The sequence below is a fragment of the Typopeltis vanoorti genome, chromosome 11 (assembly GCF_054136105.1).
Source record: "Typopeltis vanoorti isolate ZY-2024b chromosome 11, IOZ_Tvanoo_1.0, whole genome shotgun sequence".
In the NCBI taxonomy this organism is placed as follows: domain Eukaryota; kingdom Metazoa; phylum Arthropoda; class Arachnida; order Uropygi; family Thelyphonidae; genus Typopeltis; species Typopeltis vanoorti.
In genome coordinates, this window is record NC_143559.1 from 108,927,456 (window position 1) to 108,940,957 (window position 13,502).

Here is a 13,502-nt window from a genome sequence, read left to right on the forward strand (position 1 = left end):
TATAGATAAATGATGGTTGCCATTTCAACAGATCAGCCCCTGTGAAGATACCTATAGAAGAAGCATAATCCAGAAATAAGCTCTGTGAGAATAATAATACAGGTAACTTTTGCCATACCATCAATGCCATCTATCACCCACCATCATCATCACCACCACCAACAACAACAACATTTTTTTGTCTCTAAATTGTGTGTTCTTGTGGCCAATTTGCCTGTATGTGGGATGAAAAATCAGAGTTTCTGGGAGAAAAAAACCCTTCTACCTCTGTATGAGATTTTCTAATTCACCTTCAGTTGAAAAAGCCCATGTAAAGATTGCTCTCATATTAGGATGAGAATCGAACCCAGGTCTTTTCCAATCAAAGGATGCAGTGTTCTGTTGTTCTTCCAATTGCACTACCAAGAATAGGTTAGATGTAGGATAGGTTACAGGTGCACTAGATCTGGTATGTACCTGAATGGGCAAGGGAATAGGGACCATGAAATGTATATGCAAATAGGAAAAAAGAGATCATTATGTGTGATTTTAATTATAGCAATATAGACTGGAATGATGAGATTGCATCTGGAAATAAAAAACTAATTTCTCAACTTTTTCAGGGACAACTACCTCAAACAGTATGTAACAGAGGGTATGCAAGGATCAAGTCTTGCATTTAATCATCTCATCAGAGGATGACATTATAAATGAGTTGTTAAATCTCCCTCTGGTTGGTGAGAGTGCACATGAAGTGATTAATGTTTGCAGCTTTCAATGGAATGAGAAGGTGGAAAGGAGATCAGTTCTGTTTGGTGATATTCCGAAATTGTCTAGTAGAAGTAGAGAATTTATAATGTATTGTCTAAATGTATTCCAAGGTTCAGAAGGTTAAATAAGGTAGGTGTAACATGGATGAATGCAGAGATTAAGCATGCAGTACAGAGGAGGAAAGCATTATGGGGACAACATAAGATGAGTGGTAATAATTATTTTTGTGAGGAGTACAAAGAACACACTAGGAGATTGACTAGGTTGACATGGGTAGCAAAATGCAGTTATGAGCAGCAGCAGTTAGCTAATGAAGCCAAAAAAAAAGAAAAAAGAGCATTCTTTCAATAGGTAGCCAGCAGAAAAAGAATGAAAAGAATGGTTATGGAAGGGTGACATTGTTTGAAGAGAATTGTAAAAGGATAGCTGCCATGGAGAATTATAGTTGATATATTAACTGAGCAGTTCATAAAGGTATTTCATCCTTGTGAATGTGACATAATGTGGAGTTTGAAAGCAATGGAAGGAGAAGAGGAGAGCCTGTGAGGGAACAAGAGTTATATGGGGATTTGAGGAAACTTGATGTTAATAAGGCTTTTCAACTTGATGATAGGTCACCATGTGTTTTGAGGAAATCTGCCAGGGAGGTGATATTTGTCTTAGCATATTCATTTAATGAGTCTTACATTGGGTCAAGTTCAAAAGAAGTGGAAGAAAGGCATGATTGTTCTGCTTCATAAGGAAGGTGACAGAACTCAAGCTTCAAATTATAGGTCAATCTGTGTGTCAGGTGTTGTGGTTAAACTGTTGGAGAGGTTAGTTAGAACCAGGATACAGAATTGGGTTGACAGCAGTGCTATTATATTATTTGCTAAAGGGAAGTAATGTTTTAGTAATCTGCTTATTTATTACAATAAGATGACAGCTGTATTGTAAAAGGAAGAAGATTTACTAGAATGAATCCAGAGGCAATTAAGCAATGTGGTTTCTGGAATGTTGAGCTTGAAGAAATGTTGAGAAAATTGAAGTATAGTCTGGTGGATAGGAGGTGTAGGGGGTCGATATGATAGAGACATACAAGTTCGTAAGGTGTTGTTATATGATTAATGTTGAAGTGGGTTTTCATAGAATAGTGGAAGATGTTGGAGAACAAGCAGTCATCCCTTTATAGGGATGACTGCTTGTCATCATAAGGGTTGAGCAAAAGAGTGAAAAGCAGGTTTCTTGCTTTGGAGAATGGTGAATAATCGGAATACATTTCCTGAGTTTGTGGTGTCTACAGAGAATGTGAATATATTTAAGGCATGGCATAATGAGCTGAATGCATGATGGAGGATCTCCAACAATGATTCTTGACTCCATGGAGGTCTGAGGGTGATAATTATAATAACAATAATAATTAGAGGTCAGATTAGATGTCTGTACATAGTGGCGCACATCATTTATGTTTATATTAAAGCCATGCAAATGTTGCTTTGGAGTGAGCCTGATATGTTTTATTGCATACATTTTTGATTGGAGCATTGTTATTTTTGATTATTTTTAGTACAGTTTTCTCCAGTGTTATCAGAAAAAGTTTTGATGACTTTCATGGATAATATTGGGAAAGAGTTAAATTAAAGAGTAAGGGTATAAGGGTATGATGCAGTGTAGGATGAAAGACTTTCAGACCCATCTCTCACAACAGAGGATAATCTGTCTCTGTGTCTGTCCACTGCATGCTCTTGTTAGTACCCACTTGCACACCACGATACTTGGACTCTCTCATGCCATGATCTTTTAGAGTAAGTGGTAACTTCATTATTTGTTACTTTCTTGAGCAATCTCTGATGTCTAGTGAACAAGATCATTTCATGTGCTTTTCAGATTATTTCTGAAATTTCAGATCATTTCTGCAGGCTGGCCATTAGATAATGGCCAGCCTGCAGAACTATTTTACTGCTGAATCAAGGAATGTTGGCAGTTCAGGTTCTTCACATTATATTTGGCATGTCCTTGTAGGGTATCACCCACACTCTATGTAAAGAGAGAGAGAGAGGTTTAGAAATTAGAGATACTTTTTCTTGAGACCAAATATGGCAACAGTTCAGTTCACTGGTAAGCAAAGTGATGTAAATACATGATGATTTTACCAGATGATAGTCACTGGCTACTTAGAACGTTCCAAATGAGAACAGTGTGAAGTGATTTTACTACTCAGCTGAAAAAAAATTTTTTTTCTGCAGGCATACAAAAATCTCACCATTAAATTAAGTGTATTCAAAACCTTTGTGGATTATGTTGAGAACGCACATACTTGTTTGTATTGCCATTATGCAAATTTTAAATTCTAAAGAAATACATCGCAGACTCTTTCTGATTTATCCCTCATATTTTAAAGTTTCTGATGATGAGTACTGAATGACTCATGAAGCTCACTCTGTATTGTCTTTTTCATTCCATACAAGCTTTATTTTCATAATGGAATGGGTAATCCTGAATATTTAAAAGTTCAGCATTTACTGGAGTTTGGAATAAAAAATATCATTTAAAGCATGTAATCTTCAGAACAATAATTCTGCCAAACACTCTCATTATTGCCATGGTGCATTTTGGATATTATATTAATGCATAAAAGGTTGATATGTTCTTCTCTCTACCCTAAGTAATTGAGTGATTTTGAAACTATAAAAGTTTTGAAACGGTTTGTATTAAAAAAAAAAAAAGCACACCCCCTTGAAAATATCTTTTATTATATTTATTGTTTACTTTAAATATTTGCTGGTTTTCTTAACAGATGGATGCCGGAGAGATTCTGATTGCACCTTTGACAAAGCTTGTGTTAACAGTCGTTGTGTTGATCCATGTACAGTGCATGATGCTTGCGGCAGAAATGCAGAATGTAGACCAGTAGTTCATCGTCCACTTTGCACTTGTCGAGTAGGTTATGAAGGAAATCCATTTGATTACTGCAGAGAAAGTAAGCCAAGTTTTTTAGTTTGAACAGTTTCAATAGTTTTAAATTTTATGTCTTCTTAAAAGCATTCAAAACAATTTGTCGAAATCATCTCTTATCATCAAAATGAAGATAGCCTTCTGATTTAATTTTTAGCAATGAATTTTATATGAACTTGATTGGTGTGTATAGGTGACAGGGGAAAAAAGATTGTTGTGATAGTTCTATAGATTGAAATCTTTTTCTTCAAATTTGTGGTCTTTGAATATAGAAGCGTGATTTTGACTTTTCTCTTAGACATTTTAAAATAGATTAAGTTATATATATATATATATATATATATATAATTCAATTATGGCAAAAATGAGATTGCATGCATGCACTTGACATTGGTGTGCATACCAATGTCAACAAGTCCAGGATAGTTTCAAACTATAGCAATCTTTTTTTTTTTTGAAAGCAATCGTAGTTACGATTTCTAATGTTTGTTGTGTTTTGCTGAGTCTTCTTCTTCTGTGTTTCTTTGCAAAAGATAATTCCTCAAGAGTAAAGCAAAACTAGTCATGACTTTTTTTTTTAATAACTAAGAATAGTCTACTTTATTTTTTGTTTGATTTGGCTTAATTAGTCACATAAAACTGTGATATCTGTCTCACTGATGAGAACGCTTTCATTAATATGTGTGTTTTAAATGTGAATCCAACCCATCAAAGGTTGTAAACCAATTATACATTTTGGGATTGTTGGCAAACTAAAAGCTAATCCAGAAAAACCTTCTCTAGAGACAGAATAGTGTTTTTTCATACTTCTTGTAAGTAGGGTAGCAGTCATGCACTGGATGAACAATGAAAATCATTGCAGTAAATACATTTATAAGCTTCCCAATGTTATAACTAACCAGCACACATGAGAGATAATTTTGGTTTTAATTATAATTATTTTTAAATGTTCTAAATTTTCAAATTTTCTCATAAATTATATAGAAAAGTGTATTTCCTTGTTCAAATTTCCATGTTTTAACTGGATCCCACTCACAAAAGTATTTTAGCATCATACCTAGGCAGGTACTTTTAAGAAGGTAAGGATGACACGATGTTCAGTGCTGAACTTGATTGATCCGAAAAACATATGGCAAGAAAAAGTTGAGTATCATTGAAGAACAAATATATGATTGTAGAGATATATTCTCAAGAGCTAGGGAAGAAATAAAAATAATAAAACACGAGTGTAAAGATATGAAAAAAATACGAATGGAACTAATAGCAGAGGGAGAGAGAGAGAGAGAGAGACAATGGACTTTGAAAAATTAAGATTTTTTTTTAAAAAAATTGGAAGCTTAAAAGTTTAAAATTTGTATAAAACAAAGCATGTCAGTATGTTGGCCATTTTGTAGGAATCATCTTTGGATGTTAAAGCAAAAATCTTAAATAAATAAATAAATTATGTTTTTTGCTACAGTAAGGAACTGTTTTTTAAACAACCTGTATATATAAGTAATTGAATTTAATATTTAAAAAAACTATAATGAAAAGAATCAAATTATATACAGTGATACCCTGCCTTATGATGCTTCACTCTACGATGACTCATAGCTATTATTTTTTTTTAGAAATAACACGTATATTAAAATATTAATTATTATTATTATCATTATCATTCTTCTTCTTCTGCTGCTTTTCCCACTTAAGTAGGGTCACTGTTTGTGGTGAGTCTCCTCCACAACTTCCTGTCTTGGGTTGTAGCTACATCCAATTTCTTCATCCTCAAGTCCTTCTCTACCATCTCCCTCCATCTCTTCTTTGGCTGTCCGTGTTCCTCTTCCCCTGCACATCCATCTGCATGACCTTTCTTCCCACATACTCTTCCTCCCTCCTCATCACATGACCAAACCATCTCAACCTTGCCTCCTGTATCTTTGCTCCCAAGTTCGTAACTCTCACCGTTCCCCTTATATAGTCATTTCTCAGATGATCCTTTCTGGTCACACCACACATCCACCTAAGCATTCTCATCTCTGCTACCTCCATCCTGCTGATGTTATTTTTCCTCAGGACCACAGTTTCCAAAGTATACATCATAGCTGGTCTCACTACTGTCCTGTAGATTTTGCCTTTTAGTTTGATCGGCACCCTCTTATCACATAGCACTCCAGCCATCTCTCTCTCTAGTTCCTCCATCCTGCTTGTATCCTGCATCCCACTTCCTTCCCAGCCTCACCATCCTCTTTCATTGTTGAACCTAAGTATCTAAAGTCACTGACCTTCCTGATGACATTTCCTTCCAGCTCCAGATCTGTCTCCTGGCTGCCATCCACTTTGCAACACATACTTGGTCTTACTTCTGCTCAGTTTCATACCTCTCTCTTTCAGTACTTTCCTCCAACTGTCCAGTTTGGCTGCCACTTCTTCTCTTATTATTATTATTATTAATATTATCATTATTATTATTACACATCCTCCATGGAGTGGGCAGACTCATCATGTGAGTTCATTTGACTGACAACATATTTATCATATAGAATCTTAAAATCCTTAACACTCCTTGCATTAACAACACATTCTGATAATGTGTTCCATTCACTGACAGTTCTCCATGTAAAAAATCCAAAGTATTCCAAAGTTCTGACATTGTCTTAGTCATTGCCTCTGGACCCTCTTAAATAAAAACTTTAATTAATACTTTCCTATATTTCAGTAATGTTACATTGCCATCATCAGGAATCACAAAAAAAAAATATATGCATGTAAGCACTGACAAATGAGGTTGAAGAAAGGCAACCAAAGTAGGGTCTAGAGTTCTAAATGGTATACCCCCTAGGTTTGAGTTTTGGAAAGTTTTTCAGGGTTGAGACAGATTCGAGGAACAGCCTTTCATGCTTGTATTTGCTATCTGCAGTGTAACAGAGTGGCCTTCTTCAGCGTGTCATGTGGTGGGTGTCCACAGCATGGTCAGCAAGTCCTGAGTGGCTGTATTGGTGGAATTGGATGTAATCCTTATGTTCAGAAATTCTGATATTGGCTGTCCTACCTGTTTGGCCATGGTAGGTTTAGGGAATGTGGCTAGTCTGTGGTGGAGCAGATAAGGGATGTCAATTTTCTGTGTGGTCTGTAAGTGGTTGTAAGGTTGTATTTCCTTAGTATTTTTGTCAATTTTTTGGATGTACCTCAGATATATGGAATGGTGATAGATCTTGAGTAATCTCTGCTCTAAAGGGAGAGGGGAGGGGATTGCAGTTACAGGGTTTCAGTATTTTTTGGATTTTATAGGGATTATATCCATTGGTTAGGAAAGTTTTTAGAATATGGTCAAGTTCATTAGTTAGTTCACTGTTATCAGAACTGATTAATTTTGCCCTGTTATATATGGTTTTTATAATCCCATATTGTGGGGGAAGGACTGCTGGTGAATCTATCTACCTGTATGAATAGCTTTTCTGTAAATGGAGAATGCCAGGGATCCATCAAGCTGGTGTGTAGAGTGTGTATTATTTAGAGTGTCTAAGAATGGGAAACTGTTCTTATTTTCCTTTTCTAAGGTAAACTTTCCTTAGAAAATTGATCCCGGGGTGTTGATTGTTTAGTTATGTTAAAAAATTGTGGAGTATATCCAGGCCATGTGGCCAAATGGAGAACACATCATCTGTGTAGTGTAGCCAGATAGTGGGTTTATATGGGGCAGAGTTTAAGGCTTTTTCTTCAAAGGTCTCAGTGAAGAGGTTGGCTAGGGGTGATGAAAGTGGAGAAACCATGGCTGTTCCTTCTATCTGTTTATAAAATTTTCCTTGCCAAACAAAATACCCTGAGTTCATGGTGAACTGAAACAGGGCTGAGATATCAGGAGGAATTATGGCTTGGATGAGGTCTAAGGTATCTTTTAATGGGACATTAGTGAATAAAGAGGATACATCAAAACTGACCATTATATCATTGTGTTGGAGTGTGAGGTTTTCTATACTGGCTTTAAAGTGGGCTGAATTTTATATGTGTTAAGATGTGTTGCCAGTATACTGTGTGAGTGGCTAATTTGTATGTGGGTGAATCAGTGCCATCCACAGTAGAACATAATGGCACACTTTGTTTAGGGATTTTTGGTAGTCCAAGGAGTTTATGGACTTTTGCAGTTGCAAACTGCCCTACTATGGCAAACAGGCAGAACAGCCAATATCAGAATTTTTGAACACAAGGACTACATCCAGTTCAACCAATACAGCCACCCGGACTTGCTGACCATGTTTTGGACACCCACCAAAAGATATGCTGGAAGAAGGCCACTCTTTTACTGCAGCAAATGCAAGAATGAAAGGCTGTTCCTCGAATCTGCCTCAACCCTGAAAAACTTCCCAAACTTCAACAAATTTGGGTGCATGAAATTGCCCCAAATTTGGGAAGCATTCATTATTTGATCTTCAGCCCAACAGCCAAGACTACACAATTTAGCCCACTAGAGTGTGTCATTTAGAACTCTAAGCACTACTTTGGTTGCCTTTCTTTAATCTCATTTGTCCAGTGTTAGTGCTTGCATGCACATGTCATTTTTCTGTAACCCCTGATGATGGCAATGTAATGTTGCCAAAATATAGGAAAGTATTTATTAAAGTTTTTATAATTAATATTTTAGTATATGTTGTTATTTCTAAAAAAAATAATAGTTATGAGTAACTAATGTATAAGCCTGTCTACCAGGATATATGATGACTCATGTACAATGATTTTAAATTATGACCAATGCCCATTTATACAATGCTGAATTCACTCATAGGACACTTTTCAATTATGATGAATGTCCATTTATACACATTTGCTTATATGAAACTTTTAGTGTCATGATGCTCCCATGAACCAATTTGCATTTTTTGTGAACTGTTTGTTTATGATGTCATTGCTAGCTAGCTATATTAATTTGCGTTTTGGTGTTTTGCTGTGAATTATAAACTGTTTATAACTATTACTTTATTTTACTGCTGTTAATAATGGAAGATAAAGTTCAGGGTAAGGATGTTGTTGCTCCACATTACATACTAAGATTAAAATGATTAAATTCAGTGACAATGGTGTATCGAACACTGAGATAGGCTATAGGCTAAACTTACCTCACACTACTGTTGTTGCAGTTGTTTAAAACAAATCTCTTCCTCTCAACCTCCACCTCCCGCCATACTTCAAAACCATTTCTACTATTTATATCTCACATCTTCACTTTGTGCATACATAATTCGCCTGTCTATCCTCAACAGTACCTTCCTTCCTTCCTTCTCGTCCTTTCTGTCATCACAGAAAACATCGTACCCTTCCATTTCTATTCCTGTCAGGATATCATCCTTATTTCACTTATTCCAACAATTTTTGGACAAATAAACTCAATTGACAAAACCATTTACATCATTTTTGCACATATATGATTGTTTAAAAACATTATTAAACCATTACATGCATCTATAAGATGGGGGGGGGGGGCTGCAGTGATTCATAATATGATGAAATGCACTATATGATGACCAGGGTATGCCTGTACTTTTAGCATCTTTGGCTCTGCTAAATTTTTATTAATGAATATTATACTTTGGCTAATGCAATATAATTTTTTGTTGGATATTCATGTTCATTTTTTTCATTGCATATTTGATGTGATTAATTTTTATAATTCTGTTTAGTTCCTCCAAAACCTCCTGCGGAATGTGTTGCCGATCCTGATTGTCCAATTGGAAAGATATGTGAAGCAACAAAATGTTTGCGTAAGTGTGGGTTCTTTTAGTTTGTTATAGGCTTAACACACTTAATTTATAAAATGTCAAAATTAGTAAAAAAATTAGGAATAAATGTAAAAAAATGTTTTACTCTGATTTCAGCTGGCTGTCGGCGTGATGAAAATTGTCCTTTTGAAAAAGCATGTATTAATAGACAGTGTCAGAATCCTTGTTTATATCCAGATGTATGCGGACAGCATGCTGAATGCTTAGTTCAAACCCATCGACCAGTATGTACTTGTCCTGCTCCTCTTACTGGTGATCCTAATGTGCTTTGTCGACAAAGTAAGTTCTTTCATAATCTTAATATTTATAATTTTCTAATAACTTGATTCTCATTCATAATTACTTGAGACTAGGATGATTCGCTAATTTCTGTACTGAAAAATAAGTAACTTATTTTCACAAAAGCAAATATTTCAGAAGCCTTAAAAAATACACGACCTCTTTTTAATTTAACTGACTGTTTACTTACATCTACAACAAGCATTGTTCATCTTGACTGTTCATGCACCATGTATAATTCCTTCTGCCACAAGAGTAAGACATTATTATTATTATTATAAAAACCTCCATGGAGTCAAAGACTCATCATGGGAGGGCCACTGTTATACACACAGTTTATCATACCATGCCTTAAATATATTCACTGTCTCTGCCCTCACCACACTCTTGGGCAATGCATTCCAATCACTCACCACTCTCCATGCAAAAAACCTGCTCCTCACTCCTGCTCACACCCTCCTTATACAAGTTCCAGGGATGACCTCTTGTTCTCCTGCTATCCTCACCCATTCTGTGCAAAACCTCCCTGACATTAATCTGGTAATAACCTCGTAAAAACTTATATGGCTCAATTATATCTCCCCCCCCCCTCCTCCTTCTATCCACCAATTTCTGCAAATCGCATTTTGTCAATCTGTCTTCATACTCTACATTCCAGAGACCAGAAGCTACCTTAGTCAATCGCCTCTGAACTTTTTCCAACGCATTTTCATCTTTTTGAAAACCAGGTGACTAGATCAAACCCATCGACTGATAACAGTAATCCATATGTGGCCTGATCAAAGCCTTATACAAAGGAATCATAACATCCTTACTTCTACAAGTCAATGTCCTCCGCATCATTCCCATTATCTGCTGTGTTGTCTTCACAATTTTAGGTCCTTGTCTACAATCACTCCCAAATCTCTCATCTCCTCTACCTCCTCCAAGATATTTCCACTGATTGTGTACTTTGCATCTCATCTCTGCTTCCCAAATTTCAAAACCTTACACTTTGAAACATTGAATTGACATCCCCACTCATTCACTCATTCAGCCAGTGTATTCAAGTCCTCTTGCAAAGCTACAGCATCCACACTACTTCTGATAGCTCTTCCCAACTTTGCACCATCTGCAAACAACTGCATATCACCATTCAGACCTCTCCAAATATCATTTACATACAAATTAAACAGCAATGGACCCAAACCAGACCTTTGAGGTACACTACTAGTAACTTTCCTCTTCTGGGATATCACTCCTCCATAGACAACTCACTGTTACCTATCAGACAGCCAATCTCCAATCCAGCAAACCAATCTATTGTTCAGCCCCATCCGTTCCAATTTAATTACCAGCTTGTCGTGGCAATTTATCAAATGCCTTTGCAAAATCTAAATATACCACTGTATATGCAACACCCTTATCCAACGCATTTGTCACTTTATCATAAAAAGCAAGCAGATTGCTAAAGTACGATCTTCCTTTAGTAAATCCATGCTGGCTGCCAAAGATTCAATATTGTCAACCCAATATTGAATCTTAGTCCTAACTAACTTCTCCAATGTCTTGACCACAACTCCAGACACACAGACTGGTCTATAATTCAAAGCCTTACTCTTATCACCTCCCTTATGAATTGGAACAATTTTACCCTCTTTCTACTCCCTTGGAACTTGACCCAGTGAGAGACTCATGTTGAAAAGATATGCAAACGCTGTTGTTAACTCTCTGGCACATTCCCTCAAGACATGTGGTGAAATAGCATCAAGTCCTACAGCCTTATTTACACCAAGTCTATTCAATTCCTCATATACCTCCTGTTCACTTACTAACAGTTCCTCCTCCTCTGTCTTTCCCACTGCTTTCAAGTTCTGCATGATGCTACATTTACAAGAATGAAATACCTTTAGAAATTGCTTACTAAATATCTCAACTATATCTTCCACAGTGGTTAGCATTCCTCCGTTTTCACCAATCAATCCCATCCTACCATAATCATTCTTTCTTCTACTGGCCACATATCGAAAAAACTCCTTAGGATTTTTTTTTGGCCGCTTTAGCTAACTGCTGCTCATATTGCATTTTTGCTACCCTTATCAAGCTAGTCACCTTCCTCGCCTGCTCTTTGTACTTCTCATGCAATTGGTTGTTATAAATACTCATTTTATTGAAAGTTTATTTTTCACTTGGTTAGACTATAATAAATTTAGTTTAATCCTTTATCCAAGGGTGAGCAAACAAAGTTTGCACCTAAAAGTATCTTCAGGACTGGGATCAGGTAGTACAACACTGGGAAACTCGTAGCAAAGGTGGACCAAGCTAACATCACTCCTATCTCAGTATCTCCCATAATGAAAAACTCCATCTCCTTGTGGATATGTATAATGCTATGCATTAAGGGAAGGGCCACTACCCAGACTAGTTTCGACCTTTATTGAGGTCTCTTCAGTGGGAGCCAGGCTGTTCCCTTAATGCATAACATTATACATATCCACAAGGAGATGTGTTTTGCATTATGGGAGATACTGAGATAGGTGTGATGTTAGCTTGGTCCACCTTTGCTACGAGTTGCCCGGTGTTGTACTACCTGACCCCAGTCCCGAAGATAATTTCAGGTGCAAACTTTGTTTGCTCACATTTGGATAAAGGATTAAACTAAATTTATTATGGTCTAACCAAGTGAAAAATAAACTTTCAACATCTTTCTCTAAATCCAGAGCAATTTAATAAAAAGGTGGCACACCTTTTGGCAACTCCTATAGGTAAAGATAACCTCGCTATTGCTTCTGCCTGGTATCTCCATGTCTAGGCCTGGCTCCCACTGAAGAGACCTCAATAAAGGTCGAACTAGTCTGGGTAGTGGCCCTTCCCTTAATGCATAACATTATACATATCCACAAGGAGATGTGTTTTGCATTATGGGAGATACTGAGATAGGAGTGATGTTAGCTTGGTCCACCTTTGCTACGAGTTGCCCATCGTTGTACTACCTGACCCCAGTGCTGCAGCTACTTTCGGGCGCAAACTTTGTTTGCTCACACTTGAATAAAGGATTAAACTAAATTTATTATACTCATTTTGTGTTTCTTCCATAATACCTTCTTCTTCCAGATTGCATACTTATTTCTTGATTCATCCATTTTACACCTACTCTATTTACCCTCTTAACCTTTGGAATATACTGTGATATTGCCTCCACCAAATAGTTCTTGAGTATGGCCCAAGCAGCATTGATATTCTTTCCATCCAGTTCACCTTTCCAATTTATTATCGCAAGCTGTTTCCTGAGCTTTTCATAATTACCAGTCTTATAATTCCACATATATCCCTTTCTAACAGATGTCCTCGAATGACTAGTCACCCTGGACATCTCAGGATCCAATTTGAGGATCTAATATTCCAAACCTATATATATATATATATATATATATATATATATATATATATATATATATATATATATATATATATATATATATATATATGTTTGTCACATATAAATATTTGATTTTCTCTGGCTCACAGTTTCTGCATTCTGTCACATTCATTTGTTGTATCTACTGCACATCAAATTCTGATAGAACACTCTAGCAGCTTAAAATTTTTCTGTGATCCAACTATCCAAACAGTGAGAGCATCTTTCTTGATAACGTCAATATAATCCTGCAAAAGCCTTCTTTTCTATAGAGTGCTCCCAGCAGCCCTCAACTTTTTTATCCACAGACCTGTCAATAGTTTGGTCACTGTATTGCTAAATGGATGTCCTCCAGAATTGCTATTCTACTCTGTTTTTCATTTTCCTGATCA

At 36.3% G+C, this 13,502-nt stretch overlaps 1 protein-coding gene across 1 annotated transcript in view; it reads left to right on the plus strand.

The window, feature by feature from the left end:
* Positions 1-13,502, plus strand: part of LOC150101923 (uncharacterized) — a 1,001,066-nt gene that overhangs the window by 785,412 nt on the left and 202,152 nt on the right. Inside the window, exons 114-116 of the mRNA XM_090399931.1 lie at positions 3,527-3,709; positions 9,336-9,416; positions 9,531-9,713. Coding sequence (XP_090256057.1) covers positions 3,527-3,709; positions 9,336-9,416; positions 9,531-9,713 — 447 coding nt within the window. The remainder of the gene's footprint in view (positions 1-3,526; positions 3,710-9,335; positions 9,417-9,530; positions 9,714-13,502) is intronic.